The 23,980-nt window shown below is 51.0% G+C and overlaps 7 protein-coding genes across 7 annotated transcripts; 4 read left to right on the top strand and 3 right to left on the bottom strand.

Annotated features, from left to right (window-relative positions):
- Positions 1-1,452: 1,452 nt before the first annotated feature.
- Positions 1,453-2,671, top strand: J3458_019092 (uncharacterized protein; the record flags this gene model as incomplete). Its single annotated transcript, XM_066121403.1, has 3 exons — positions 1,453-1,699; positions 1,759-1,910; positions 1,967-2,671. 3 exons carry the CDS (start codon positions 1,453-1,455, stop codon positions 2,270-2,272), a joined length of 705 nt encoding a protein of 234 aa, XP_065973760.1. The 3' UTR covers positions 2,273-2,671.
- J3458_019091 (uncharacterized protein) lies at positions 2,464-8,556 on the bottom strand. Its single transcript, XM_007810189.2, has 3 exons — positions 5,220-8,556; positions 4,202-5,165; positions 2,464-4,143 (listed from the first exon to the last, which is right to left on the bottom strand). Exons 1-3 carry the CDS (start codon positions 8,472-8,474, stop codon positions 2,816-2,818), a joined length of 5,547 nt encoding a protein of 1,848 aa, XP_007808380.2. The 5' UTR covers positions 8,475-8,556; the 3' UTR covers positions 2,464-2,815.
- Positions 8,557-10,106: 1,550 nt separating this feature from the next.
- On the top strand, positions 10,107-11,003 carry J3458_019090 (uncharacterized protein; the record flags this gene model as incomplete). The annotated part of the gene is made up of 1 exon (XM_066121402.1): positions 10,107-11,003. The coding sequence occupies one exon, from the start codon at positions 10,107-10,109 to the stop codon at positions 11,001-11,003; it is 897 nt and encodes a 298-aa protein (XP_065973759.1).
- Positions 11,004-11,500: 497 nt separating this feature from the next.
- Positions 11,501-12,979, top strand: J3458_019089 (uncharacterized protein). The gene is made up of 2 exons (XM_007810188.2): positions 11,501-12,542; positions 12,656-12,979. The coding sequence occupies exons 1-2, from the start codon at positions 11,553-11,555 to the stop codon at positions 12,908-12,910; spliced, it is 1,245 nt and encodes a 414-aa protein (XP_007808379.2). The 5' UTR covers positions 11,501-11,552; the 3' UTR covers positions 12,911-12,979.
- GAL10_2 (UDP-glucose-4-epimerase) lies at positions 12,953-14,894 on the bottom strand. The gene is made up of 4 exons (XM_007810187.2): positions 14,538-14,894; positions 14,131-14,365; positions 13,601-14,051; positions 12,953-13,538 (listed from the first exon to the last, which is right to left on the bottom strand). Exons 1-4 carry the CDS (start codon positions 14,564-14,566, stop codon positions 13,120-13,122), a joined length of 1,134 nt encoding a protein of 377 aa, XP_007808378.1. The 5' UTR covers positions 14,567-14,894; the 3' UTR covers positions 12,953-13,119.
- A 1,716-nt stretch (positions 14,895-16,610) lies between these two features.
- J3458_019087 (uncharacterized protein) lies at positions 16,611-20,542 on the top strand (the record flags this gene model as incomplete). The annotated part of the gene is made up of 2 exons (XM_066121401.1): positions 16,611-17,488; positions 17,538-20,542. The coding sequence occupies exons 1-2, from the start codon at positions 17,101-17,103 to the stop codon at positions 20,540-20,542; spliced, it is 3,393 nt and encodes a 1,130-aa protein (XP_065973758.1). The 5' UTR covers positions 16,611-17,100.
- On the bottom strand, positions 19,038-23,404 carry DBP4_2 (ATP-dependent RNA helicase dbp4). The gene is made up of 2 exons (XM_007810185.2): positions 23,240-23,404; positions 19,038-23,163 (listed from the first exon to the last, which is right to left on the bottom strand). Exons 1-2 carry the CDS (start codon positions 23,369-23,371, stop codon positions 20,899-20,901), a joined length of 2,397 nt encoding a protein of 798 aa, XP_007808376.2. The 5' UTR covers positions 23,372-23,404; the 3' UTR covers positions 19,038-20,898.
- Between the last annotated feature and the right edge of the window lie 576 nt (positions 23,405-23,980).

Raw genomic sequence — 23,980 nt, 5'->3', positions numbered from 1 at the left:
ACTAAATGGTACGCAGTATTACAACAACGAAAGAAGTCCAAGGGTACTTTCGAAGATGTCAAAGTGGCGACGAGCGCGAAGACGAAATACTTGGTTTAAATTGGTACAGGATCATTTTAGACGAGGCGCATAGCATCAAGAACTTGAAGAGTCTCAGTAAGCTGCCCCTTTAATTATTCATCAACAAATTTACGTTGACGTGCATGTAGCCAAGCAGTCTATGTGCGCTTTGATGGCGAAACACAGTTGGGCCTTGACTGGAACACCACTCTCAAACTCTGCTACTGGTAAAGAAAATCCGGTCTGCTCCTTTTAAAAGATGAAAAAAGCTAAATATATGCATAAGAGTTTATACCTTATTTGCGATTTATAGGATTTGAGGTAGAAGAGCACAAAAAGTCCTTTGTCAAAAAGTACATGGACGAGGTAAGCAGTTAGCCTCGACGATCCAGCTCTGAAACACTAACATGGTACGCTCACCCGCAGAATAAAGCGAATAAGAAATTTGAGGCCTTAATTTCGATCTTCATGTACCGAAGGTGTGAGATGAGATTACATACATTTGCTTTTATAACTAATCGCGTCGCAGGACCAAACGTGACACGTTTCTTGGTCACTCGATTGTCCCTATTCCTCCCAGTGAGATGCACGACATATGGGTTCCTCTGACAGTTGAGGAAGAAGCTATCTACACGTATGGCTTATTTATCTCCCAACATTTGAGTATAAATTAGCTAACCCTACTAGATTTGTGAAAAACTTGTCTTCAAGCAAAATGACTGAAACCGATGATGAACAAGACAAAACAGAAGAGTCCCAAAAAGCAGGTAATAGCAAGTCAAAAGCTACACCATCTAAGTCCGAGAAAAAAGAGATAAATGAAAAGCAACGAAAGAGAAATATGTACTTGAGATGTCTTATTTCACATCCATATAACATCGAGAGACTTTTGCGCAGTTTAGAAGAGGCGTCCCAAATCCAGGAACTTCGCGATAGAATACAGCAAGTTACGGGCACTAAAACAGTTCTTCAACAAATTCTTTCTCAAAATGAGGCAAAATCAAGCTTAGAAAGATATAGATCCGGGCTCACTCAAATGGGAAATTATACTAACGCTGCATTTGGGGGCATGTTCAAGTTCGACGAACACCTTGCAGCAATTCAGGACGAACTAGGGCTTAGGGATATGGAATGCATCAACTGCCATGCACCTGACCCGCAAATGCCAATGATAATACCAAAGGTACTTTCAACTCAATTCAATCGTATAGGAAATAATCCTAATATTTTAGTGCGATCATATTTACTGTGGCTTTTGCTTTTGGCAAATAATACGATCCGCGAGGCTCTGCAAAACGCCTGCCGTTATTCCACTAGTAAGTCGCGAGTTATTTCCAGTATTTGTGCATTGTATTTATTTTCATACAGACTTGCGTTGCAGATGGATGTAATATGCCTTTCGAATCTGCTAAGGAGCTGAAGACATTGCCAGCCGAGGTGGACTTGGCGCTAGCACTTAAAAATTATCCGGATATCGACGATAACAGGGTCACCTTGGCGCGAAAGAAGGACCAAATTGGCTTCTTCACCTCCAGCTATACCATTCCAGGGCTTTCGATGGTACCAAACTCCCGACTGACGACTACAATGGCCGTGTTATTAAGCTGGCGAGCTGACTATCCAGACGACAAAGTCATCGGTAACACCACCCAGAGACGTGAATTTTTAAGACTATTTCGCTAACAACTTTAATCACAGTGTTTACTCAGAATGTGACTACCGCCAAAGTGCTGGGAAGTATGCTTAAGCATGCCTGTATTGGATTTGTATACCATTTCGGAAGCATGGGTGCCCAAAAGAGGATGAAAGCTTTAGAGATTTTCAAGGAATCTCCAACCACAAACGTCTTTGTAAGTTACCAGCTTCCCCTATCCTAGACTGCTCGTTATGCTTATCATCAGCATAGCTTTCAGGCTTAAAAGCGGGCGGACAATCACTGAATATTACCTGCGCTAATCGAGTCATTATCATCGACCCATGGTGGAATGTGACGTCCGAACTTCAAGCAGCAGGACGTACTAGCCGCATCGGACAGACAAAGCACTGTTATGTTGTGCGAATATTCACATCAGCAGCAACGGATGCACGGGTAGCAGAGCTGCAAAATTCCAAGAGCGAGGAGGTTGACCATGCCCTGCAGGACGACGGCCACGTGCCTCAAGAACTAGACTACCAAGAACGCCTCGAACTCTTTGAAAGAACTCGGGATTAAATTGGATTTAATATGGGAGCAGTTGAGTCGAGGGGTTGATACCCTTGCCAAAGAACGAGTGCGGAGCAAGCACGGACTGGTCGTACCAGGTCATAGATCCAAGAGCTATTGAAAATCAATGACAATTGGGGGTTTAGGAAAGGGAAGACGTGAAGCATTATTGAGTTTACATTCCTTAATGTCGTGGACGGCACAACTTGGAATTTTCGGAGGAAAATCGCTCACATCACGTGGCGTCGCAGAGACGACGATTTCATAGCTATAACCGTGCTGGAAAATGGTTCATTTTAAAATAATTGCTCGCCAAAAGGAATTAGGGCTCTCGGTTGATTTGAGGAATAGCGTGGATGAAGGTGCGATTGGCGGGCGCGCCTCTAATATTTAATACGATACAACGCCCGCTACACAACGGTTTTGCCTACACATGATAAAAGACATTACAATATCTTTTGAATGACGCCAATGTTGGTATGGTTGCGCAAGCCATTCCACATAGTACCAATCTTCCCAAATCCCAAACTCCATAATCCAACCATGATACAGTTAACTCAACTCCGTCACATAGCCAATTTGTCTTCTCGGATCATTGATGCCGGCACCTGGCCCATCAGCCAACCTCTTCGCCAACTTCTCCTGACTCTCCACCAATTTACTCTGCGCTTCTAGCCGCCCCTTTATCCTCGCCTCCGCACCCTTATCAATCCTCTCGACCTCCTGCCTCTCACTGATCCTAATCGAGCTCAGTGCCCGCGCATTATCAACTCTTTCTGTATTCAGCCTTGTCTCCCATTCCAGGGCCTTCCTCTGTCTTGCCTCTTCGGCCTCCAGCTCTGAAGCTGCGAGTGCTCTGCTACGTGAGATGGATGATTCCGCAAGTGAGTGATGCTCTTGCAGCCTGCGGGTATGAGCGGCACTAGCGAGTGATTCTTCGACTTGGGCTTTGGACCGTACGGCGGCAATGTCTTCATTGTGTAGCTTGCGACGGCGCATGTCTTCCATTTCGGCCTTTTGGGCGAGAATTTGCTGCTCAACGGACGCAATTTCCCGCTTTCGAGCCATGACTATGGAAAAGTCTTCTGTTTCTTCTGCGAGACGCTCTAGACGGGCTTTGCGAGCTCGTTCCTGAACGGCCATGTCTTCGGGGAGGCCGATCGCGTCAGGGGGTTGTGCCCCGGATACGGCGTAGTAGACATCGCTGGCGCGATTGGCCTTGAGTACCTTGAGAAGGGCATCATAAATGTCTGTTTGCGGGAGGATTTTTTTGATATACATGGTGGGGGAGTAGGTGTATCCTTCCGAGGTGTAAAAGTTGAATGGTTTGTTAATGAGCTTCCACATGCCGGATTTGAGGAAACATCGTGTCGTAGCAACAGGGTCAGAGGCCTCAAAACACAACTGCAAGAGAGTCTTGTCATTTGACTTTATCGACAGATCAGATTTATTGTCGATGAGGAACGTCATGACTTTTTGCATAGTGCGTTCGCGATCCGCGTTCATTTCGCCTCTATTTGATCCATGCAGACATACCTCCGCGAGAGCACTGCGTCCCTCGTGTAAAGGACTGGGGAAATCAGGATCGTGACCGGACTGGACCAGGACTTTGACGACGGGCAGGTTGAGGTCACGGGAGGCGTTGTGGAGGGAGCCATCGTCCCTAGAGGGGTCAGCAGCGAGGAGGAGTGACATGATCTGTGCCGAGATATCGCCTCCAATGTCTGTAGCCATGGATAATGGTGTTCTTCCCAAGTAGTCCAAGACGTCGACTTCCGCACCTTCAAGTAGAAGGATCTTGACAAGATCAGGTCGTCGGGTCTGGATAGCAAGCATGAGTGGTGTAGTACGAGATAAACTCGTCTCCGCATTTACTTTGGCTGTATGTGCTAATAGTCAGTCATAAGGTTCTTCTTGTTTGCTGCGAAGGGACCTTACCACCACGAGCAAGTAACAGCTCAATCACGGAGGTGCTAACTCGCTTTTGGGGCTGTGAAATTGCCCATGTCAGAAGTGTCATGACTTCTTCCTCGTCAACATCTGCGTGAATCTTGTATGTAGTGGCTTGATCATGGTAGAGACCGGCATCAAGTAAAGTCTCTAGAATAGTCGTTGATCTCGGATATTGCGAAATGGCCCGTACAAGGACGGGCTCTGATCCCTGTTGGCTGCTTAAAACATCAATTCTGACGTCCCCGTCCCTGTATTCTGCAAACATTTTGAACAAATCAAGCACCTCATCTTGAGATAATGCCGTGTCGAAGATGCATTGAAATGCCAGCGACAATGTCGAAATAGTTGGTCGACACTCTAGAAGCTGCTTTGTCCACGAAACATTTGCTTTGGAGGCCGCTTGCTGAAGTGGCTCCCCATTGTTGTAATTCACGTCTGCGCCATGCTTGATCAGCAACGTGACAAATTTGTCAGCCAACATCTCAGTTTCAACTGTAGAGTTCCTCATTGTAAGAACTAATGCACCGCTAAGGGATGCACCGTGGGCTCCCTTGTCCAACAGAAGATTGGCTGTTTCATAGCCGCGGTCGGTGAACCACTTGGCAAACGTCTCAGTAGTGAATGCTTGATTGAAAGCACGGCTTATGTCTTCCTGTGACAGATTTTTTTCCAGGAGAAGTGCCAGCGATGACGAGGCAGAGTTGTTCACTGCATCTACGAGGGTCTTGCAACCATTGGCTGCTGGTGACGCGCCGTGATTCAGCAAGAGCCTGACAAGCCGTTCTTCTGGATCATCTTCATTGATGGCTTCATTTAATGCAATGTGCATATCGTCTGTGGGCCGCAAGCCTGCTTTGATGAGATCGTTGACAACTTGGAATCGGCTATCACGACTCAGGTTCCAGCACGCTTTGAGCGATCTCGACAACGTGGGCTGAGAAACTTTCTTCTGTGAAAAGGTTAGCAAAAGACAGCACCGTAGATTGGCGATATGCCTACACACCTGGTGGCTTCCTTCATCCCAGAGTCCTAGTAGCAATTCTAGGCTGCCAATAAAGGCGCTCCTCGTGGCGGCAACAACGCATTCACCATTGTTAAAGTTGGGGTCCGCGCCAGCAGCGAGTAGCACTCGCAATACCGCTTGGCCGTCTTCGCCATATCGAGCCGCAGATTGTAGTTGGGCATCCACCAAGTCACCAGTCACGCCTTTCTTCAACAACTGCTCAAAGACGACAGCGCGCTTGCTCAGATCTCGAACCTCGGTGGCAGCCTGGAAACCAGCCTCCATGATACTTTTGTTCGTGTGTCCATCCTGTTTCAAGAGCACACTTAAGATCTCTGCCGAACCTCCACGGCAGGCCTCGATGATGGCTTGGCCATTGTTGGTTGCGATGCTCGCGCCGTGCGCCATGAGTAAGTCTCCAAGATTAACATCCCCGTCTCTGGCTGCTACTAGCAGAGCACTGGATGCTGTTTCTGTTGACACGCCAAGTCTTAACAGATTCTTACACATGTGATGTCTTGCCGTTCGGTTTTTGACCTCCATGGCCTTGACAAGCATGGCACTTCGAGTTTCCAGAGAAGAGTGTGATTTCGACAGCAGCAGGTCCATCGTTTCAGGTGATTCCTTCGATATTGACAGTGACAGTGCCTCACCGTCCGACGTATCAGCAGCCGCCGCCAAGGCATTCTGTAGCGATACGTCCTCGGGGTACGTAGTGATGGCGTGCACCAAAGCTCTGTTGATTTCGAGAGGATGCGCACCAGCATCAACGAGTTTTTTAGTGAGAGTCAGTCTCTCCATAGGATCAGTAATTCGAAGTACATGCGGAAGCGCTGCCCCCAGTGCGGCGGCAGAAGCGGGTGTTTTTGATTCCAGTAACATATCGGTAATCTTGACGTTTGCGCCAATGACGGCATGGCAAAGGGCAGCGGCTTTGTAGGCATTTGGATCTGCACCGCTGTCGAGCAGAATCTTCAATGTCGACAACGACGCTTTGCTAGCATTCGTCTTTAATAGTGACTGGACCTCGTGTACCAGCACCCAGTTCAAATCTTCCTTGTGCTTGGACTTGGTTAAGATGGCGCGCAGCTTCCAAGCCTTACCCTCCGTCGATGGAAGCGGGGCAAATTCATTGAATGCGCAGGTTACCGTTGTTGGGGATGGTCGGCTGTTTGCAAAGACCATATCCAGGACCTTTGGATCTGGGTTCGAAACCGCCTTCTTCGCCATCGCACCTTCAAGCAGGTTAATGTCGGCGCCTCCTTGTTGCAATAACAGTCGTAACAGCGACATATCGACGGGCTTTTCGGAAAGGGTTTGTGACAGCGCGGTTCCAATTTCCTGAGCCCCAATTACAGCACCAGCGTTAATCAGCATTGACATCATCTCAAAACGCTCCCTATGGTCTGAAACCTCCATGACATCCATCACGTGGACAGCAGCAGTTTGTGGCGATGCTTTATGCAAGAGTGACCCGAGCAGTTTGATATCCTTTTGCTTGATGACAGCAGCCAGTCCCGGGCCGTGGCTGAAATTGATATCAGCATCGTGCTCCAACAGGAGCTTGATCAGGGCATTGTCCCGTTGTGAAGCATCTTCATTGATTGCGTCATGCAACGCTGCGTGGAGACAAGGGCCGGACAATGATCTCTTCAAGAACAGTTGGGCCATTCGATAGCGGTCTTTGGGCGACAGCTTCTTGGACATAGGGAAGACGATTGACAAAGTTTTAGCCGTTGGCTGAGCGGAAAGAATCTTATCCGTCATGGCCGCGTCGGCTCGCGACACTGCGGTTCGCAAAGCTTCACCAGATCTATGGTCAACGGAGGCGACCTCATGGCGTGGTCTCCCGTTCGAGAGCCAAGTGTTGTTCGAACCATTGGGGGTGATAGGGGTGGACTCTGGATAGACGGGGTTTAGTAACAAGTCAATAGACTCCATGTCGCCGGCTTCAGCCGCGTCTATGAGCACATCGTCCAATGCGACCCCTTTTGCACCTTTCCGCAAAAGCAAACTAAGAACCATGGCTCGCGTCTCAAACGGCGCTTGCTTCGCAATCATAGTCACACAACTGGATGCCAAAGCAGGGCTCAACTTGGCTGAATCAGTCAGCAGAGAGCTCACCAAGTCCAGTTGACCACGAGCGATCGCTGTCTTCAGCACGGTGGCATCATTGTATTCAATTGATGCGCCGTATCTAGCCAAGAGTTTTGCCATTTCGTAGAACTGTGTTTCGCATGCACTTTCGAGGGCCTGTGACAACACATCGCCCTGCGCCCCTGCGCATAGAAGCAATTCCGCCGTGGCAAGTTTTGTCACTGGGTCGAGTGATGGGTGCTCATAAAGGATTTGGAATGCCTCGTCTAGCCCAGGCCCGTGTGGCGGGTGGTTCCCCATGATTATCGCCAATGCGATGTCTTGTCGTCCAAGTGTAATGGCCAATTTCAAGGCTTCAGCGTGATTGTGGTTGCCATCCGCCGTCGACCTGCTAAGATGCAACACGGTTTCTAGACAGGCTGATCTTGCTGCATCACACATACACGCTGATGTCCACGCCGCGTTTGGTCGGCTTTCCGAACGCAATAGCAATCCAATCATGTGCGCCTGGCTCGGAACAACGCAGGCTTGGCGAAAGGCGTCCTGGCCTTCAGGTGTTTGGGAAGCACAGGCTCCATATCTTAATAGCAACTCGGCAACTCGTGTGTTTCCAGTGCGTATAGCAGGAGCAAGTGCCTGATCGATGGAGAATCCGTCAGCGTGCGGGAGTAATACCTGCAGCATCTCATACTGGTTGCCTTGGACAGCAAGCTTCAGAAATTTTAAGCGATCAACAAAGGTCTCGACACTCTTTCTCCGGTTTAAGATACCGCCCTTTTGCTTTATTTGATTTCCACTGAAGTCAACGCCCGCCGCAGACAATTTCGACATCAGCGCCTCCGCCACACCCGGCGACCCTGAATTGGCTATCCACGAACTGAGCACCTCGAGCACCTCGCGAGTATCCCAGGTCTTGCCCTTCTTCAAATTATTGGACGAAAACGCCTTGCTTAAACTACTTTGACGCCGAGACTGCGAGAGCTCGGACGCTCGTCGTTGCATCAGATCCTCGGCTACTTCGTCATCTTTTGGTGTCCAAAATGAGGGCGGGTTGTGGGGTCTCGTGAGAGGTGCCGTAGCTGGAGGTAGGTGGACTCCCCATTCTTGCGAGAGCTGGATAATGCGCCGCTGGCGATCGGTTGGCGTTAGGAACGGCATTATACGCTTGAGGGCCGCATTGGATGTACGATGCACTCGCGGATGATGCGGCCGGGATGACTATGGTTGACTTTGAACTGATGTTGACGAAGCTTGGAGCTGTCAGATTCGATTGTGCCTGGGTTTTCAAAAAAGGAAGGAGCTAAGTCTTGGCAGAGTCCGAGACAAAGAGCGACGACACGTGCAAGTAAAAAGACACCAAACAATGAAGAGTCTTTTGACGGTTTATCGTGTTACAAAATTGCATTTTATGACGACGGCCAGATGCCAAAAATACTTGTTCAATTCGTCTCGTCCTGCTGCGACAGCCTCCTTTGCTTATTCTTTTGTTCTTGGCCCCTCAGCTGCTCAACGTCACCAGCAAAACACAGCCAACGGTGGCACACCCCCCTGTCATGGTTTCAGCTTGGCCTTGTTTCTCTTCGCAAACGATCCACTCCTCACATTCCCTTGCCCATCTACCCACCCAAGTCACCACTTCATAATCCCATTTCGAGCGCCCGGAATCGGACTCGGGGCCCCGCTGGATGCCGTGGCTTGCAACACTTCCATGGCCCCAGCCGTCATCCGGGCCTGCAAGTCCCACCTTCGCGTGCCGTCTACACGGGTCTTCAGGCCTCATACCAAGGGGACGAGGACCCAGCAAGGTAGATAATTTTGGATAAGCCTGGCGCCGCCGCATGAAGTTGGGCTTCTCATTGGTTGGTATTTTCCACTCAGACTCGTTGGCCTTGACCTTTGGCCAGAAACCTCATCAGGCACAACTGCCGTGACGATATCAACTATTTCGGGTTCTGTATGCCTCCGAACCAAATAAACCTTGCCCTTGCAATTACGTATTGAATCATCGAAACATCATTTGGTGTTCTCTGGTGCTAAAGCATTGCAGCAACATTATTCATTGGTGATGTGAGTGCGGTGTTGTCGCGGCCTCTGCTGCACAGCCCCAAAGTCCCGCCACAAAGCTCGCCTCTAGTCGTAGTGATTGCGGATGCGTTTGCGTGGCCCGGCAAGGCTGGTTCGCAGAATCGTTTCCAGATCGAATAGAACCTCGGCGCAGATTAATGCTATCCAGCCCATGTTCCATTTGAGCCGTTACCGATCATCGCTCGATGCATTGGTGCCGAGAACAGGGGTTATCATGAAACAAGGTGCCTAGGATGCCTTTATAACCTCGATTGAAAATAGCATCCCGTCGATTCTATATACATTATCCATATTGGGTAGTGGTTAATGTGCGCTGCCGGGCTACATACACTTCATTTGTGAAATTTTAGAACTTGAAAAGAAAGGAGGAAAGATCTAGTGCTCTAGTGTTATAATACTATAGCCCGTGCTGACAGCATAGCCTTTGTTAGCTCAGCATCAAATAACCACAACTGACACTCGAGGGCCGAGAGGTGTTGGTAACATTGATACTTGTATCAGCATGTTCCATCACCCGTACCTATCTTTACATCAAAACACTCAACACCAACACGGCCAATCACCCACATCCCAAGCGCGTCAAGAAATTCAGTTCTGTACTACATATTATTGCTAGACTTGATTTGATGGAGGGAAATTACATGAAACATTATTTTTAAATTGACTCCTCTGCAAAGCGTGCGCATCCCTTATAACGTCATTACCATGTTTAACGGCCTCATCGCCTTCTCCATCACTACGCAAGCCGACCCCCCCGTCACCATCAAAGGTCTTCAGACCTCACCAGAATCACCGCTTCCCCCACTCCTCCTCCTCCACGGCTTCCCGCAAACCCGTCACATGTGGCATCGCATCGTCCCACACCTCACCACCACGTACAACCTCATTATCCCTGACCTTCGCGGCTATGGCGAATCATCCAAACCGCCCTCCATAGCGGCCTACGCCAAATCCGCCATGGCAAAGGACATGATAGCCCTCATGAACCACCTCAACCACGAGACGTTCTTTGTGTGCACACACGACCACGGCGCCCGGGTCGCCCACAAGCTCCTCGTCGATTATCCCATCCACGTACGCAAAGCCATACTCCTCGACATTTGCCCCACGCTATCCATGTACGAAGCTACCAGTCAAGAATTCGCGACTGCGTATTTCCACTGGTTCTTCTTGATTCAGCCGGCGCCGCTACCAGAGACGCTGATATCCGCCACGCCGCGCAAGTTTGCAGAGCTGTACATGGGCGGGAAGGATGGGAAGCGGTTAGATGTCTTCGACGAGGCGTGCTACGAGGAGTATGTGAAGCTGTTTGAAGATGAGGATACGGTGCATGCCATGTGTAACGACTACAGGGCCGCTGCGACGGTGGACCTAGATGAGCAGATGGCGGATTTAGAGGGGGGAAGACTGATCAAGTCTCACGTGAGGATAATATGGGGGAAGAAGGGCATTATAGAGAAGTGTTTCGATGCGATGGCGGAGTGGAGGAAGGTTGTGGATGAGGGGGTTGCGGTGGATGGGTATAGTGTTGATAGCGGGCATTACATCCCAGAGGAGGCGCCTGGCGACGTGGTCAAGGCGGTTTGTGAGTTTTTCGTGTAGGCATCTATAAGAATTGACATCATTATAAGATTATATGGCCATACACTGCGCGTTGGCCTTGCAATTCCAAAGTGTCGTGAGACTTGGTCTGATGAGTGGTGGAATTTCATCCACCATTGATTTGACTCTGAGCCACCGCCGCCGACAAGGCTCCAGACCAAACTCTCGTGCCTCCTCAGTCTTTTCCCCCAAAATCAAACGACCAGTAGAGTCATCGGCCAGTCGTGGGATTGAACCACCTCATAGCTTCGACTTCCGGTCGGCTCTCGCGGTGTAGTCCCCAATCCGTAGCCGAAACATGCAAAACCCTGAAATCCAGCCAGTGTTGCACATCATGAACCGCATTGGACTGCTCCCTACCCCCTCCATACACATCAATGGACAGCCATCGGAAATCGAGCTCTGCCCCTCACTGAACCCAACATATTGCTTACCAATGGCTTACGGCTCGGTGAAACTAACTCGGGCTTCTGCAAGTCCCCTCCCTGAGTGAAAATCCCGTTCTCTCATACCATCCTGACACATGGTTTACATAATGGACACAATTTCATGTCGTTTCTCATCTTAAACAGACCTCGAATCGTCCGCGCCTGTCCCATCATCACAAGCAATTGGTTGCGCCTCGCGTCCCCCGTCTGCCATCATCAACCACCACCACCACCACTGACCTACCCCGCCATCACCTCATCAGTGTCGTCGCCCTCGACTTATACCCACCATTGCCGGCAACTATCATCCTTCCCACCTCACCCATCAGCTCCAACAACCTGCTCATACTCCCAGACCCAGCCCGCCCCAAAACCACCCAGCATGGCCCCCGTCCCAGCCACAATGAAGGCCGTCCAAGTCTCCAAAACCGGCGGCGTCGAAGTCCTCGAGTACAAGGACGTGCCGGTCCCTACCCCCAAGGAGGGCCAGGTCCTCGTCAAGAATGAGTTTGCAGGCGTCAACTTCATCGACACCTACTTCCGCAGCGGCCTCTACAAGCTCAACCTCCCCGTGATCCTCGGCAGCGAGGCAGCCGGCGAGGTCGTGTCTCACCACAAGGACGTGACCGACCTGCCCGTCGGCACCAAGGTCGTGTACATGGGCTCGCAGGCCTATGCGCAGTACACGGCCGTCCCCGCATCCGGGGTCATCGCCATCCCGGCCGGCTTGACGACGGAGCAGGCGGCCGCCTCGTTCCTGCAGGGCCTCACGGCGTGGACGTTTATTCGAGAGGCCGGCAACGTGCAGCCGGGCCAGTGGGCGCTTGTGCACGCCGCCGCGGGGGGTGTTGGGCAGCTGCTCGTCCAGATGCTCAAGAGCCTGGGGGCAAAGGTGATTGGCACCGCCAGCACGCAGGAGAAGTGCGACCTGGCCAAGAAGCTCGGCGCCGAGTGGACGGTGAGCTCCAAGGACGATGTGGTTGCGAGGGTGAATGAGATTACGGGCGGACATGGCGTGGATGCCATTTTCGACGGCGTGGGCGCGGCCACGTTCGACGCCGACTTGCAAATGATTGCTTTGAAGGGGCGTCTGGTGTCTTTTGGCAACGCTGTAAGTGACGAGTTTTTCTGCAAAAAAAAAAAAAAAAAAGGGCCGCGGCATAGTGTGTTGTGCATCTCCTCCTTTGCCAATCGGATGGCTAATGTCTTGTGTGACTTTGGTAGTCTGGTCCGGTGCCTGATTTCAGCATCCTTCGCCTCTCTGACAAAAATGTCACGCTTCTGCGACCAAAGGTTCACGGCTATGTTTCCGAGAGGAGGGATCTGGAGAAGTACTCTGCCGAGTTATTTGAAAAGATCACCTCTGGCCAGGTTAAAATTGCCATCCATGACATTTATCCCCTGAAGGAAGTTGGGCGTGCTCACTCTGATCTTGAGAGCCGCAAGACCAAGGGCAAGCTTCTCCTTAGTGTCGAGTAAGGCAACGAGTAAACAAGAAAATAGCACAATAGCAAAACGGAACCCCGTATTAATTGAATTTGAGTTTTATTTAAAAGTAAATATTCACCCATCATCTCCTGCTCAAATGCAGTCTAAACTGGGGTCATCCATCATCAAAGTATCCGACTTGTATAGTCCCATCCATTCCCTTATGTATCCAACAACAACAACAAAAAAAAACACCATTTTTAAGAAGATGGTGTCTTGATAGCAGCCAGGAGCTCAGCCGGGGGCTGCTGACGGTACCCCTCAGGGTTGTTCTTGACCCATCTCCATAGATCCTCACACGCCTTCTCCATACCGAGCTCCGTCTTCCAATTGAGCTCCTTGTTGGCAAGGGATGGATCGGCTGTGAGGTCGAGGACATCACCCTGTCGGCGGGCGACTACCTCGTGATTCAGCTTTTTACCTTCGTCTGCCCCAAGCACCACGGCGCTGAATGCCTTGATCATCTCGAAAACAGTGCTGCCTCTGCCAGAGCCCAGGTTCCACTCCTTGACACCGGGCTTATTCTCGCGGAGGTATTTGAGGGCAGCAAGGTGGCCGCGGGCAAGGTCGACAACGTGGATGTAGTCACGGATGGCGGTACCATCACGGGACGGGTAGTCTAAGAGTTATTAGCAACAAGAGTGATAGTGTGGACTTTGCATCGCATGCTTCACGACGTACCATCGCCAAAGACGAGAAGCTTCTCGCGCTTGCCTGTAGCCACCTGGCCCAGAAGCGGCAGCAGGTTGTACGGGACCCCCTGGGGGTCTTCGCCCATGATACCACTTGGGTGCGCGCCGCAAGGGTTGAAGTATCGGAGCAAGGCACCGTTCCACTCCTCGTATGGTTGGCCGGCCTTCTTCAGCTTGTTCCTCTGGGCATTGACGCAGTCCCTGATGACATCCTCAATCATAGACTTGGTACGTCCGTAGGTGTTGGTAGGACCAGTGGGGCAATGCTCGGGGATGGGAATCATGTTGGGGAATCGGGTAGCGTCGCCGTAAACGGTAGCCGATGAAGAGAAGACAATGTTGGTGACGTTATTCCGCTCCATGGAGCGGAGAAGGGCAATGCTGCCACCAACATTGACGCGATAGTACTCGAGGGGAATCTCGCCAGACTCGCCGACGGCCTGGAGATGGTTAGTTGCTGTCATCAAGAGACACAGAGTGGTTCAGTGGCAGTCCGCGCCGCAAGAGATTTTTGTTTACCTTCAGAGCCGCGAAATGAATCACGCTATCAATGGAGGGATGTTTGGCGAAGACATCGTCGAGGGCCTTCTCATCGGTGATGTCGACCTTGTAGAAGACGGGGCGGCGGCCGCAGAGCTTCTCAATGCGGTCGAGGGCGACCTCGGAGGAATTATAAAGGTTGTCGACGATGACGACATCGTAGCCGTTCTCGAGCAACGTCAAGCTGGTGAAAGAGCCAATGTAGCCGGTGCCACTGCAGGGTGCGTAGAACAGGTTCAAGTTAGCTGGCCGGTCTTGGACGTGAGGCGGATACCGTGGCATCAAGGGGTCACACGGTGCCCCGCGGTTGCGACTTGGCGATGGAAACGTCTCTCAGAGTGCTCGGGAGGGCCAAGTGGTCACGTCTTCGGATTGTGGGGGCTTACCCGGTGACGAGAACGGTTCCAGCAGACATCTTGGCAGATTTATCGACTGTCGGAAGATTTGAGCGAGAAGTTACGTCTTTACCGGCGGCGAAATTCTGGCGGGGAGCGGAGGGTATTGAGTATTGATTGATATGCTTGGTGAGAAAGTCAATGAGGGGCAACGCCGGGAAATTGACGTGGGGATTGCAGCACGAGTGGAGCGACAAATCGAGAGCCGGCTTGACGGGAGGGAGGAAACAAGCACTCGAGGAGCGCGGGTGAAGCTGTTGAAGAGCGACGGAGTGAGACGAATTTGCAGGCAGGAGATGGGAGCTGGTGAGCCGGGAAGTGGTTGTTTCTTTTTTGAAAAAGGAAAACGAGGCCGATGTACAAGAAACAAGGAGAAAGGCGCGGAGTAGGACGAGTTAGCGCATGACAGCGACGTCTATCAAACAAACCCATGCCACCTCGTAAATTAGTCCAGGGATTTGAACAAGCAATGGCGGGCGCCACATGCGTGCGACCACAAAGGTGACTGTTACTAGGTCCCGTACTCTATGCGCTAATAACTAATGGCAGACTGGTACCCGTGTTGCCGTGCCTGGGCTCCTGCAAACAACAAGCATCATCTTGATGCTTTATGGAGGCGCTCCTCTTTTCTCCACGCCTTGCAACGGCATCAATTGGTGTGCTGCCAAGCCCTTTGTAATATCACCGTTCGCGGCTGAACAACTATTGGCTCTGCTGAATGATGTGATCAGCCACGGGTAACCATGTCTCAATATCCATGGCATTGATATTTACGTTGCTGGTGGGGGCGATACGGGCTGGACCTCAAACTGCTTGACCCGTTGGAACATGGGAACTTGAAGCCACAGGGTCGTGACTATGGAGCACCTGGGCATTGTCCGTATTTTATGATGCAGTCTGCATGTTGTATCTATGTGTATAGTAAGTGGTCGACTTTGAGTTGGACGGGCCGAGTTGTTTTGAACTATGACTGCATACATTAAAGGCGCAATGCTTGCTGCGTAATGAAGTTGGTGTTACGACCAGGTGTACATGAGCTCGCCAGACGGGCTAATGGGATGTTGTTAGTTAAGGCTTGGTACATACGCATCTAATGTACGGAGTAGAATCGCATGCCTTGTGACAGATGGTGTCGCGTCCCTAGTGTGCAGAACTTGTCGACGTTCCTTAGGTATGTATCAATTGATGTTCATTGCCGGCTTTGCTCGTGGTGTTCATCGTGGCTGTAAAAGACTTACGTGCCACGTGGGTTGCAAAAAAGGCCGCACACCCCGCACCCACAACCACACACACAGCACCCACAACCACACACACAGGTGTGCGGCCTTTTTTGCAACGTGGTGCGTGCTACGGAGTAATTGGGCTGACACCACCCCTTTGAATGTGTTAAGGTGCCGCCTTTCTTTGTATCTACTCCAGAATACCCTTGTCGAGTGCTAATAAGCCTAATAATACTGCCAAGAGGTATCCCCTAAATGCAGCGAAGGCGGCAGCGAGGTCACGACAGGGATTTTAAACCAATTAAAAGCTAGTATTTAAAAGGTACTTCATTTTATCCTTACTTTATATGATAAGAAAAGTCCCCATAAACTTTCATATTACAAGAGACTACTTCACACATATCATAACCCCATTATTATTAGGCCTAATACAGTTATTGGTGATGTCACTTAAGGTTTACGGCCGGTGGCAGGGGCGTTATGGAGCCCGTGACCTCACTGCCGCCTTCGCTGCATTTAGGGGATGTACCAGGCACGATTAAGAGTACTTTTATTATCATAATAAATACGTGAGCATATATGTACTTACCTAACACACCTTAAACACATTCAAAGGGACAAGGTTGCCAGGTTCCCGCCTGTGGATCCCGGGCCTGGGAATATCACGTGACCTCACATGCATCGTGCTGTATGCGCCGCTTAAACATGGGGCGCGACACGCCGCCTGTCTGAAGGCGCGTTTAGACCAACAGCCTCGACGGAACAAAACAACGGTGACAACCGTCACGCCGCATCAGATCCGCACCAGAAAACATATTGAGTGTATTTGCTTTTTACCTTTTATAGCCAGTACATGTCGTTAAAAACATTCGCCCTGCACACAGCGGAAAACCTACATCAAAATTGCCACTTTTTCGTCTGTTCACTGCTGCGAACCCTGTCTCAGCTCCCTTGACACCATGTCCAGCTGTGAAGGAGCCTCACAGCAACATGCCCTTTGTTGAAGACAGCCACTGCAAGGATCAGCCTTTCAAAGAATCGACTACCATTCATACCACCATCAAACGAATCGTCTGTTGGAACAATTGCTCTCGGATGACACCGAATTAGTTGCGTTGCTATGTCGAGTTGCCGGCGAGCTGTGCTGCTTCACCTTGACCCTCAACATCGACTCACTTGACTTGAACCTCATAAACGCTATACACGACATACCTCTGGAAAATTCTCGCAACTATTCCAGTAATATCTCAGAATCGGTTTTTTTTTTTCTGCGGCCTCACTTTTACTCCATTTCACCATTGCGGAGGCCGCCGTTGCGTCTCAACTGACTCCAAATGCCCCCTCGTCCCGTTCGTAGACGACCGACGAGGTTCTCCGTTAGAGAACCCGAAACACCATCAAATCCAAACCCGCTCACTTTTCACAAACCCAACTTACCCCCGCTGCAGGGAACCCCAAGCTCCAGGAGACAGTATTCGTACGGCGCAGAGGTTGAGCCCATGCCATCACGACCTGGTCATGGTCTGTCAAGAAGCCAAGCTCGAGATATTGGCAGCGCCGTCAGAAACGTGCTCACGGCACCCGGGGTCCATGAAGAAGACGAAGACCAGGATGAAGATGAGCGGGAACAGACTCAAAAACCGCAAAATCCTAAAAATGCCCAACCAGAGCCGGATGAATTAGCCGGTGGCCAACTGTCCCGGCCACCACATCTACCTTCTTGTATGGAAACACTCTCGCCATGAAGCTATGTGAATCTAACTGTTTGTAGATCTATCGGGTCGTCCCAGTACAGGACTAGCGACCCGCCCCTTGCTGTCACTGAGAAACCCCAGGCCTGATGGTAGCGATGGTGACGATGCACGAAGTTTTGGCATTGAAAGTGATTTCTATGGTGATGCAACGATAAGTTCGACGCCTAGAGCTCCACTACCTCAACGGCCAGAATTACGCGATGAACTGTCAGGAGACTCTGTCTCTGCAAATGAGAGCCCCCCACGTTCAACAATGAACAAACCGCCTGCTACAGTTAGTGAAAACGAAGAAGTAGATCTTGTCAGACATCCACAGAATGCCTACAAGGGACCAGCAAAGTCAACCGTGGGTCCATCACCATTGCGTGCACCACCTCGCCGGCCACCGCAGCAGTCTGCTCAACAACCGCGATTTGAACAGCAAGAGGGGCAAAAAAGGGAAGAAGAAGAACAAGACGACGACGAGGAGGAGGAGGAGGAGGAGGAGGAGGCAAACGAACCGGAGGAGCGGGAGGGAAGTGAAGAGACCGATCTTATTAGACGTCGGGAACCTAGACCCATTGTGCAGACTAATACCCCAGCTCCTGGGCGCTTACAGCCAGCATCACGAGATACTGTACAGAGAACGTGGATAGGTGGACCGTCGCCTGCGCCGCCGCATCCGAGGCCTATACCCAGATTGCCACCTCCTAATACCGCCATGGGCACGCTTGGACCGACTGAGGGTACGAGGCCGGATGGGATACGGCGTAGACAAATGTCGACTGGAGCACCATTAGAACCCCGCCAACGAAGCAACCGTGAGCGTCGAGGTCCAAACTTTGGAGAGAATAGCTCCGAAGATGGCCGGTGGCTTGACAGAGCGACTGCAACTACAACGAACCTGTTTGCACAGGCCAAGTTTTTAGTGAATAGCAGTCCCTTCAGCCTGGGCAGACGATATCCAACTGATGAAAGCGAAAGGGATGCGGCTATTCAGAGAGACATCACCGAAGCCGAAGCCGAGGTCGCGCGTGAGAGACTAAGGGAGGAGGAAGAGGCTGCCTACCATCGCAGTTACCAGAGATGGTTGTGGCTGAAGTCTTTTGTGCCGTTCATAGGCCGAGAACAAACCGATCATGACGGCGCAGGTGCTCGGCCGAGCAATCGTTGGAGCACTTTCGGTCTGTTACGCTTCTTGAACCCAATGACGTACGTTCGGGCCATTGGATGGTTGATCCAGGCAATACTGGACTGGATAATGGAACTTGTCCACTTCATTATCCCAGCTGGCGTTTGGGACCAACTATCGTCAGTATTTGGATTTCTGCCGCATATACTGGCCGGGGCGCTGGCATTTGTGGCAGCCTTTGCCTTGGCAACTCAACTCGCTGGCTCGACGGACAGCAGTTGGGCCCCCAATGCCGTCGAAGCGACACTACGAACGTTTGATGATGTGCGATACCGAATCAGTGATCTGATCCCAACTGTCACCTGGCCGAAGCGAGACCGCTGGGTAGACCTTGAGGACCTATGGGAAGATGACGACTCGTCAAGAGATAAGCTTCAGCACTTTCTCAGTCGCATGGAGGAGGAATTTTTGACATTAAAGCGGTCAGGAAAGATTCATGATGCTTCTCTCAAGAAGCTGGAGAATATCCTTCCCAGCATTGTTCACATGGAACTGAAAGACGGCAGACCAGTCATTTCGGAAGAGTTTTGGCATGCCTTGCGAGATTTGATCCACGGAGACGGCGGATTCTTTGCTTTTGATAAGGTTGGAAACGAGTATGTCGTGTCATCTGATCGGCAGTGGAGCGCAATCACCTCGCGACTGCTTCGCGATCCAGCATTTACAACTAAGCTCAACCTTACGGCATCGGGACTGGAAGATAGGCTGAGCCGCAAGATGACCACCTTTTGGGACAAGTGGGTTAAAGACAATGATGACAAGATTGCCCATTTGCTTGGAACAGCAGTCGATCAGATCAAGTCTGCTGGGTCGCAAAGGGAATTTGAGGATCGACTCAACAAGATTGTGAGTGAGCAGCTGTCTCGACGAGAGGAGAAAGAGAACCAGAATGGCAAGTTTGTTTCTCGAGAAGAGTTTCTTCGACACCTGAGAAACGAGTTTGCCAGTCTATCGTCCCAGGTCAGAGCAGAGCTTCACGATTTGCAGCCGCAAATGGAGCGTTTAGTGCAACAGACCGTCGACCTTGCCACCAAAGACCTCACCAACAGCATGAGCCGAGCAGACATCACGGCCCTCGTCAACAATCTCATCGGCAAGGCCCTCGCCGATGTTAACCTCGAAGCCATGGCTCTTGGTAAAATCCACAACCACTGGGGCACCGAACTGCGCGATCAAGTCAATTACTTTGCTGTCGGGTCTGGCGCCAAAGTTGACCCCCGTCTCACGTCCGCCACCTGGAATCCTCGAGGCGCGGCCATCACCCCTCAACAATACAAGCATGGTTGGCGTGGATCAGAAGCCTTCCCGCCCATAGCAGCCCTCGAACCTTGGGAAGAGGAGGGTGACTGCTGGTGCGCAGCGCGCTCCGTAAACCACAGGGGTAACCCTCACGGTGCAACACTCTCAGTCCAGCTCCACCACTCCATCATTCCACAGCACATTGTTGTCGAACACATCCTGCCCGGCGCCACCACCCAGCCCGGCGCTCGGCCGAAATCCATCGAGGTATGGGCCGAGATCCTCGACCCCGAGGCCCGTGAACGTACTCTCGACTTTGGATCAGTCTACTTGCCAGAAGATAAGAACGACTGGAACTACACGCCGCCTGATTTCCCGGCGCAATTTGTAAAGATCACGCAGTTTGTGTACGAAGGCACGGAGCTGCACGAGGGCGTGCATGTGCACAGGCTGAATAGCGAGTTGCTTGCTCTGGGAGCGCACACGGACCGCGTGATTGTGAGGGCAGTGAGCAATTACGGTGCGGAAAATCATACTTGCTTTTATAGGGTGAGGCTCTACGGGTTTAATGTCGAGCTTGATCGTGACGTGACCGGAAACTCGTATTACTAAGCCGAGGCCGCTCGGCTACCAAGGGGGGGGGAAGGGCAATATTCATGAGAATGACAGCATGGCACGATGTCATCGTGCACGGAGTTGGCGGAGTTGCCATCAGCCAAGCAGAGGGATCAAGGAGACTAGCATGGTGTATGGCGCAAGACTTGGATTATTTTTTTTCTTTTCTTCTTTTCTTTTTTTTTCGTATTAGCTTTTCTTGGTGGGAATGAAATACCGTGGCTGGGGTACAAAACAGCTTGGCTAGACAATATCACGATGCATTCACATTTTCTGTACATTTGATTGTCTAAGCCGGGTGAAACAAATTTTTTTAAATTCCTCGTACATGCTTTTGCGCCGGGTATATACATTCAACCATCCAACAGCCCTGTCGCCAGGGCCTCCAGATCCTCCAACGTCTCCGGTTCCTCTGTGACTTGTAATACTTTGCTCTTCTTCCTGCTCTTCTTCCTGTTGTCGGCATCATCATCTTCCTCATCCTCAAACCACTTCTTGGCCTTCTTCTTCGGCGGCTCGTCGTCTGATTGCTCACCAGCCGTGGGCAACGACCTCAACAACGCCAAAGGATCCTCTCCATCGGGCGCATCAGCCAGCATAGGGGCCTCGCCACCTTCCAGCTCCTCGCGCTCTCTGGCTTTTCGCTTCTCGCGCTTCTCGCGTTTCTTCTGCTTGGCGAGTTGCTTATCATCGACATCGGCCGCCTTGACTCTTGCGGACTCGCTCTCCACAAACGTCTGGCGCTGCTCATCTGCTGGACCGGCCCGTTTGAAGTCTTCTTCATTCTGCAGCTCGTAAATCTCATGCGAGTTGCCGTCGTCGTCAAAGACGAGCTTCGTGGGATTGCCCCTGAACTTGAGCATTTTCGTCTTGGATTGAAGGGCCTTTTCGCGACGCTTGGAATCAATAACGTAGGGTTCGTCGCCGCCAAGGCCATGGAGCACTTTGGCATTGGAAATGTGCCCCTTTTGGATTTCGGCGTCGAGATCGGCGTCGTTGAGGCGACGCTTGACGGAAAGAAAGTCGTCGTCAGAGCCGGATTCGTTTCCACCGTCGACGACGAGTTTGGCGTAGTGGCTGGAGAGTACGTCCTGGTTGGTCCTCTCAAACATTTTATCGTATTTGGTGCGTACTTCCGGTTTCTTCTTGTCCTTCTTTTTGGTCTTGCCATATTCGCCGTCGAGGTCCATGTCTGACTCGGACCCGCTGGACATGCCATCCCTTGGAGCATTTTTGATCCTCTTGATGTCGCCGCCTTTGTGAAATTTGATCTGCGGAGTACCAGGGAGACCGAGAGCGGATGCGAAAGCGTCAAGGTCCAGTTTGTCGAGTTTGAAAACTTCCTTGTCCCTTTGGAGGTGTATTGCGCGGGCGTAGCTGATGAAGGCCTTTTGGCCGAGGTACTTGAGGTCTGGGTTTTGGAAACACATGTTTTGTAGGTCGTTTTTTATGCTCTTCTTCTTTTTTTCCTTGACATTGACTTTTTGAATGGGGATCTTCTTCTGTTCTAAGCGCTTGACCATGCCTGGTTCTTCGCTGGGATCGAGGAACAGGACAGCTCGGCCGTTGCTTTGGTACCTCGCTGTTCGACCGACGCGATGGATGTATGTGTCAACGTCTTCGGGGCAATCCACCTGAATGACCCAGTCGACGGCTGCGAAATCGATACCTCGGGCAACTACGTCCGTGGCGAATAGGCATGAATGCTTGGCAGCGGTGAAACGTGATGTGATTTCAAGGCGGGCTACTTGCCTTTGTCGGCCGTGAAGATGTAGCAAAGGGATACCGGGTTGGAGGTGGCGGAAGCTTTCGTAAACGAATCGAACCTGCTTTCCTGAGCTTAAGAAGATAATAATTTTGCTCTTGAGGTTTGACTTGAGGAAGCCGTACAGTGTGTCGAGCTTTTCGGGCAAAGGAGTCGTAATGTAATGTTGCTGGAGGTTTGTAGGGGTCGCGCTCGTAGCCGCTTCATGGACTGATACGTACTCGGGTTCCTTGAGACTTAATCTAGCCAGGTCGGAGACTTTCTTGCTTTGCGTTGCGCTAAACATGAGTGTTTGTCTTGACTTTGGCAAGTGTTCTACCAGCGCATCAACGGCAGATTGGAACCCCATGTCCATAATGCGGTCCGCCTCATCCAGGACCAAAATTTGTAGGTTGTTCGCGTCGAGACCCGCAGTCTGGTCTAGGTGTTGTAGCATTCGACCAGGTGTGCAAACCAGAATGTTCATCCGAGCTAACCGCTCTGCTTCCTCCTTCAAGTTCTTGCCGCCAATGACCAACCCCGCCGAGAAGACATGGTACCGACCAATTTTGCGAAGAACCTCGAAAATCTGCACGGCGAGCTCACGAGTTGGGGAGATGATCAAGGCTCCAAGGCCGTCAAACTCTGTCCATTGTGCCCGATACAGTTTTTCCAGCACGGGGATCAAAAATGCCAGAGTCTTGCCACTTCCTGTCTTGGCGGCACCTAGCACGTCGTTGCCTTTAAGGGCGAGAGGGATCGCCTGCTGTTGAACTTCGGTGAGTGTCTGAAAGTGCGATGCTTTGAGTCCGGTGATTGTAGGCTGCGAGAGGGGGAGGTCTGAGAAGGTTTTAATCTCTGCAGATTTGGCATCCTAGAGGAGCGAAACGGCCTGTGTTAGTGCACAAAATACAGCCTTGTCACGGCTGATGTTGGAGATGTCAACCCACCAGGTCATTCACAGCCCGTTCCAGGTTCTGCAGATCCTCTTGGTCACGCTTCCGCTTCTGCTGGCGAGAATCCGGTTTGACACGTTTTTGCGTCTTTTGATGCCGCCCTGGTGTACGGGTAGCCATGGTCATGAGCCGCGCAAACTGCAAATTGTACCGTGGAATGGAGGGCTGGTTGAAGCATCACATTGCCAAAGAATGGATGCCGAATAAAAAAAAAAACTTATCGATAAGAACGATCTGGGTCTTGGCGCCTACTCAGTCCACGCCCAGTAGGCAGAGGAGGTGGGGCTGGTGTACATTACTCCGTACTGGAGTGGTCAATGGTCTCATGTGGTATGTGGTTCACCATGAACTTCAAAATGCAACCTGTCCATGACGCACAGGTTTCCAAGTTCAGAGTACTAGCTTGAGAAGGCAGCCGTTAGATTGATAATGCATGGAAAGATTGAGCTTATCAGACTTACGGCATATTACTTTATCTGGTGGCACGTGGTGACGGTACTGTTTGCATTGCGTCAGGGAAATGTGGCCAATATCAACAGCCCTACAACACTAAAAAATTATCATATACAATACATGCGATACTAGTACTAAATATGATACTTCCCATGCTAATTTGGAGACGGCTTGACCTTTGTCAGGTTTGCATTCTCGTGTTTACAATATCTACCACCACGGTCCATGAACGACAGCCAACCCAACTAGGAAGGCACGTGCATCGTGAAACAACATGGTCCT

This window comes from Metarhizium acridum (assembly GCF_019434415.1).
Source record: "Metarhizium acridum strain ARSEF 324 chromosome Unknown scaffold_555, whole genome shotgun sequence".
Lineage (NCBI taxonomy): Eukaryota > Fungi > Ascomycota > Sordariomycetes > Hypocreales > Clavicipitaceae > Metarhizium > Metarhizium acridum.
Note: the sequence above shows the minus strand (reverse complement) of the source record. Positions and strands in the feature narration are given on the sequence as shown.